General features: G+C 47.0%; 1 protein-coding gene across 1 annotated transcript; it reads right to left on the bottom strand.

The window, feature by feature from the left end:
* Positions 1-3,742: 3,742 nt before the first annotated feature.
* Positions 3,743-6,055, bottom strand: CHST14 (carbohydrate sulfotransferase 14). Its single transcript, XM_068683657.1, has one exon. The coding sequence runs from the start codon at positions 5,894-5,896 to the stop codon at positions 4,817-4,819; it is 1,080 nt and encodes a 359-aa protein (XP_068539758.1). The 5' UTR covers positions 5,897-6,055; the 3' UTR covers positions 3,743-4,816.
* Positions 6,056-6,318: the final 263 nt, after the last annotated feature.

Raw genomic sequence — 6,318 nt, 5'->3', positions numbered from 1 at the left:
TTCTTCTGCCTGGTGTGAAATCCCTGTGCTTTGACGAATGCTCCTCACGTCGCACTGCCAACCGCCGGCCCCGCGGGTGTTAGGTATGCTGAGATGAGGCTTTCCAGACCTGCTAACGTTGGAATTGGTAAACGAGGCAATACGTAAAACGATTTTTTGAAACAATAAGGGATCGTGACCTGTCCTGCTCCCTTCTCCAAAGGGGAAAACAAACCAGCAGCCCTGCATACTAAACTCATATGGCTCGCTTATTCCCATTCCTGTAGTCCTGGTGCAATATGGAAATTATTTAAGATGTCAGCTTGCTGACACGCTGTTATGATTTAAAAAAGACAACACAGAGCAGGGATGGATTTTTCACACCTCTCAGCTGGTTAACCCCTGGCAAGCAGGGACCTTCTCACCGTGTGCCTGTGGTCGTTCCTTCTGGGAGCACTCAGAGCTGCCGTGCCCACACCGCTGCAGAAACCAAGGTCTTCTTCCACGAAGCAAGAGGATGCACAAGGCTCATTTCACAGGAGGATCACCTAAATCAGACCTGATCCACGAGCGAGTGAATCTGTCTCAAGCATAGCATGAGTTATGAGAAATAACCCAGCAAACCGATACAACAAAATCATAATGGCAGGTTGCAGTTACCTATTTTTTTCATGCTTTCAGCAAAAAAAAAATGCCAGCGAATTGGAAAGACATGAGCACACAGGACTGTGTGGAAGATGCCACACTGAGCACTGATGGACATCTAGTATCTGATACTGGATCACTAAATCCCTGAGGAAGAAAAAAAAAAAAAAGAAAAAAGATTTTATGCCTTTGTCCTCTCCCCAGCACAAAATCCCACATCATTGTGTATGTATATTATGAGGGATATAGAGATTTAATGTAAGAAAATATATAAACGTATCCCAGGCAGGAATCAGACACAACTGTTGCTAGCAAGCAGTCCAGGACCAAACATGCACCAAGCATAACTCTGTCTGCTAACAAGCCACGGCATGAAGTAGGTGTTTATCAGCACAAAGTGCAGGAACTTGACCTTACACAAGAGAACTCTCCCTGCTCTTCCTCAGACTCTTCATCTGTTGCCTTCTCTCATCATTGCATTTCTTACACGATCAATTGAATCCTCATAAAACACTCTGGAAGCATTACTCCGTGCAAAAAATCATCACTCCATGTCACAGGGAGCTCTGGACGTCATACAGGCATTGATTTGGGGGAAAGAGAAGGCGTTAGGGCAGGCTCATGACCAGCACTCACATGGGGGTAAAGCCCTCAACTTCTTTCTGCAGCCCCCCACTACAACTACGGGAGCTGTAAGCAATGAAAGGATCAGTACAACATATTCTTCTCTTAAATTTGGTAGAAGTGGATTGGCATGTCCAAGAGTCAGCAGGGAAGCAAGAATAAACCAGCACACACAAATGAAAAAATTTGAGAGCCCCAAATGCTTCTTTTTTTTTTTTAAGGTAACCTCCTTTTAGTAAGGAGAGACTAATGGCAAATTAAAATAAAATCTCATTGTGATAATCTAGAGGGACATTGTCAGAAGGTCTCCATATAATGAGATGGAATTAAACTACCAGAGTGTCTCCAGGTATTCTTGCATGCTTCTGCAGAGAAAACAGGAGAGTGGCATGGTCCGGGCGATGATTTTGACATGAAGTTAGGAAAAGCAACTGAGAAAAATGCAGGGCCAAGACCCCAGTGCTAAGACCTCGAGCTGTTCAGCTGGGGAAGCTTGGGGCATCCCATCTAGTGTCGAGGCTTCACAAATAATAAATCAAAAGAGAACAGACCAGCTTTTTATTCTGCTTGGCGACTGCAAGAAAGGAGATGGGAAAGTGGAAAAAGGAGCTGCTATGCTGAATAGATCAGAAAGGAGAAGTGTTTGAGAAAGAACAGAGTTTGATCAAACCTAGACAGCTTCTAACTTCATGATTACCTCCTCCCAGTATGTACCTGAGCTGCTCTGAAGTCCTTCATTGAAGTCTCTGCTTTCAGTTTCCCCAGGTCCCCAGGAGGAGGGCTGGATCCTGCTCCGTGTCTCTTACCTCCAGCAGGCACTGCCAGCTCTGGAATTTGCTCAGGATTTATTCCACACCAGAGAAACAAATGACTAAAAGAAATAATACAGCTGATAAAAGATGAGTTTCTTTTCCTTTTTGCTCCCTTCCTACTCAGCTGAAAGGTTTCTCAGAAAATTGTATTTTTAGCTACAGATAAAATGAAGTAGCACTAATGGGAACCCAATTGATTTTTCATACTTGCATTCACCAGCCTACAAGTGGCTGACTTGCCACAGAGAGATAAGAAAATCAAAGACAGATCAGAAAAACAAAGACGTGACCCCGACCAAGGAAGAGGAATGGGCTGTAGAGGCAGATGACAAAATCCTCCCCTGCCATGGCTTTTGGGAAGACTTTTCCACACTTTGGCAGGTATGGGACAAATTCTGCTCAAGCTATGAGGTTTTGTGAGTTTTGCTCACATTTAAGCCTTTCTTAAAGAAGGGTACAAGGAACTGGAAAAAGGCCGTCTGCTTTTATTTAGAGAGAAAAAGGCAGTCAATGACATCCAGTGAGGTGCAGAATCCATGACAAGCAAAATCCGTCTGCGTGCAATAAATGAGATTAAGGGGACAAGAGACCAAAAAATTAATGTGGAGAACAGAAGGTGCAGCAGATAAACAAACAGGCAGCGCGAACTTTTCAAATTTCTGAGAAATAAGCATTTAACAAAAACACAGTTGCTGAACAAGTAGGAAGCATTCCCTCAGCCTCACTGACACAAAGACAGTAAAGTCTAACCAGTTTACTCCCAGTTAGAAAGACCTGAAGGTAATGTTTAATTAAAACCCAGACCATTCCATCACTGGCATTTGTTTCACAATATAAAATAAAATCGGATTCCCAGCTGACATCTGGCGTGTTTGGCTGGAGAACAAGGCAGATCCAGATGAATTGGCTTGCTGGGCCCCAAATATTCCTGCATCGTCACCAAAATCACCAGGGCAGACAGGAGTTTTAGCCATGTAGACCTGGCACAAAAGCCCATGTCTAACCCATTTTTTTGAAAGGCACAGGTGGATGCAGAAGGACGCAGCCAGGAGCTGAAGTCCATGAGCGTAGCACTCATTGCTCTCATACACAACCTTGATCCCATCAGAAGTAGAAATCATTGAGCTCAATAAACTCAAACTGCTGTGCTATTGACTTGAGCAGAAGGAGGTGGCAATTTCACCATGTGCGTTCATAGATGCAGTGAATCTATTGTCACGTAAGGCTATGCCCTAGGCAGGATTTTCCATCCCTCCACCTTGAGTTCAGCTGAATGGGGCTCCATGCCCTTCTTCCAATTTTGGAAATCTTATTAAAAAAAAAAAAAGGAGAAATAAACTTATTTTTGTCTGTTACCTCCTTAAGATTAATCCCAGGAAACCACCAAGTCTCTGCCGTACCTGTAATCCATCTGCTCTGCTTTGTATCAACACCACTGCAATTAGGTGCCTATTTTGCTGCTGACTGCTGCTTTTTATCCAATTGCCTGCGTCGTCCAATTGTTTGGCTTGGATGAGTTCCTTTCTCCACTGGTTACCACTGCTCTGACACTTATAACAGAAATTATTCAAGGCAGGAATTGCTTCTTTGTCATACTTTTAACGCATAGCATAAGGGGAAGAAGGCCTCTCACAAGAATTCAAGTAAACATTAACATTGAAGGAAAAGCACAAAGCAATAGATTCATTCATATAAAAATTTTATTTAAAAGGAGGACACAGCCCCCAAAACAGCACTGTACATTATGTCCCAAACTTTTACAATTTAACAGTCATAATTAAATACAAACAGCTACAAAAAAGATGTGCACATCAGAAAAGAGGAACTAGTCCTCCAATTGTTCGAAATGTGGCTGCAGAAAGTGTTTGTCCATGGTGGTTTGCAATTCATGTGGGCACACAGGTACCCACTGAGGCTGTGAACCGGCACAGGTTGGATTTTTTTTGGTTTGTTTGTTTTTTTTTGTCATAAGAGCCATGATGGCTTTTGATCTTATCAGATCTTTAGCTTAAAGAGAAAGAGAAGAGGAAATTGTTAGAGCTTGATGCTGCATCTGATTATGTTATGCTGGGTAAACATATTGCATTTTCATATCATAAGTCACACTTTTTTTTTATTATCTTATCACTAGTTTTGTTTCAATGATTAGTAATTAAAAGGAAAAACACATATACTATTGCTGTCACAGGGAAAAAAAACAAAACAGCCTCGCTCAACCACCATCTATAGATGAGAAAACGAAGTAGAAATAAAGCCAAATTTTAAGACTTTTCTTCTACTCATACCTGAAAAACTACCTCTAGTCTAACCTAGGACCAGTTTTAACAGCGCTAACTTCCAGCGCATCAACCACTATTTTAAGTTATGATTGTGAGTCAGCTGCGCACTACGTAGTAGTAAACACAAAAAAAGGAGGAAGAATATTTAAAATATATCAATTTTCTTGACATCCTTACAAAAGTTTTCCATGCCGTGCCATAAAAAGAATTTGAAGCAAAATAGATTTACAAAAGCTATTGTGCTCGAGTCAGCGGCATATGTACACATTAAAATTGGAACAATACAAAAAGTATTCTTAGTAGAAAAGGCAATATATAAAATTATATAAAGAGTGTTTTAAAAGTATAAAATTAGGAAATTATGCATAGAAGAGTGTTTCACAGGCCCTGCAGCAACACATGATTTGTAGCAACGGCCGTCTTAGCAAATCCTTGCCAGCGTAGGCAGAATTTCTGCCAGATCCTGAAACAAAAAACTCATTGCCTACAGAATTCGCTGGTGATGTTTGGAAGGGGATAGGCAAAGAGGGAGAAATCCAGTATATATTTTGGTAGCAGCTCTTTTATCAGCTTTTGTGGGGTGTTGCATAGGTAGTAATGGAGTGTTTCTGCTGTCACGGGTTTGTACCATGACTGCCTTTCTGGGAAGCGGATGAAGGAAGGTGCCTGAACTTTCTCGAGGACATGGTTTGCGTCCTCGTTCAGCCGCTCGTAGGAGCCGATGAAGTCGTACCTGACAGCACAGGGCTGGCACAGGTTGTAGATGGGCATCCAGTGCTCGTTCATCTTTTCCACATCCTCATCCAGCAGGTAGCGGAGAAATTCGGAGAAGGTCACGTCGTCGCCTGCCGACTTGCCCCCATTTTTCCGGTACCTCCTGACGATCTCCACCCCGTACTTCAGCTGGTACTCCTTGATCTCCCCAAACTTATTCCTGTAGGCCGACAGCAGCCTCTCCGCGGGGTTTCGCACGAAGATGAACTTGTAGTAGTTCTTCAGGCGGTAGTTGATCTCCTCCGGCTTCATGTCCCCCAGGAACACCAGGTCGCTCTTGTGGTCCATCTTGAGCTTGACGTCGACGCTCTCCAGCGCTCCATCCAGCACCTTCAGGATGCGCTTCCAGTTGGAGCAGGCCACCTTGGGGACGTAGCAGTACAGAAAGCGGTACTTGTCGCTGACCAGGAGGTGACGGAGCAGCGTCCGCCGCTGGCCGGCTGGCAGCTCCCAGACGCTGCGGGGCATGGCCCGCTGCCCGCAGACCGAGCGGATGGTGCGGTTGCGGATGTCCCGCAGCACCTCATGGTCGAAGTCGCCGGGGACCTCCCTGCCGCCCACCCTCCGGGTGAGCTCACTCGCCGGCGGGTGCAGCGGGGGCGGCTTCACCTCGGCCAAGATGCCCTTCTCGATCATCAGCAGCAGCCCGCTGGAGGCCAGGATCACGCCGAACATCAACATGGAGGGCAGCAGCACCGTGCCGCCCGCCCGCAAACGGGACCGGCTGCAGGCCGAGGCGGGCGCCCGCCTCACCTCCCCCGAGAAGTGGGACCGGGGGAACATGGCCTCGAAGGAGCCGGGCCAACGCCGCCTCAGCCTCCCAGCCTCATGCCCGGGGAGAAGGGGGGGAGCTGGATGCCGGCTCCCGGCCGCCGGCACCGGGGAAGGGGGCTAAGGCGGGGCAGCCGCCGGCAGTGACGGCCGCGCGGGGCGGGCAGGGGGCCGGCGGAGGCGGCGGCCATTTCGCGGCGTCCCCGCCCCGCGCCCGTCCTTCCCCCTTCTCTCCATCCCTGCCTCTTTCTCCCCCTCACGGGGGAGCGGGCAGGAAGCCTCGGAGGGTATCATCCGGTCCCTTCAGGCGGCTCCGTGAGGGACGGGAGCCCGGAGCCGGCCGCCGCTGCCCTTCCAGTCAGGGCTGCAGCCCCGCCGCGTTCCGCGGTTCCTGAGTGCCTCACTCGGGGCAGGCGCAGTTTTTAGGGTGCACG

The sequence above is a fragment of the Anas acuta genome, chromosome 5, assembly GCF_963932015.1.
Source record: "Anas acuta chromosome 5, bAnaAcu1.1, whole genome shotgun sequence".
Classification (NCBI taxonomy): Eukaryota; Metazoa; Chordata; class Aves; order Anseriformes; family Anatidae; genus Anas; species Anas acuta.
The sequence above is the reverse complement of the archived record's forward strand: the minus strand, read 5'-3'. Positions and strand labels throughout refer to the sequence as shown.

Excerpts from the sequence above, each read along its gene's own strand:
- CHST14 (XM_068683657.1), bottom strand. The coding sequence starts at position 5,896 with ATGTTCCCCCGGTCCCACTTCTCGGGGGAGGTGAGGCGGGCGCCCGCC.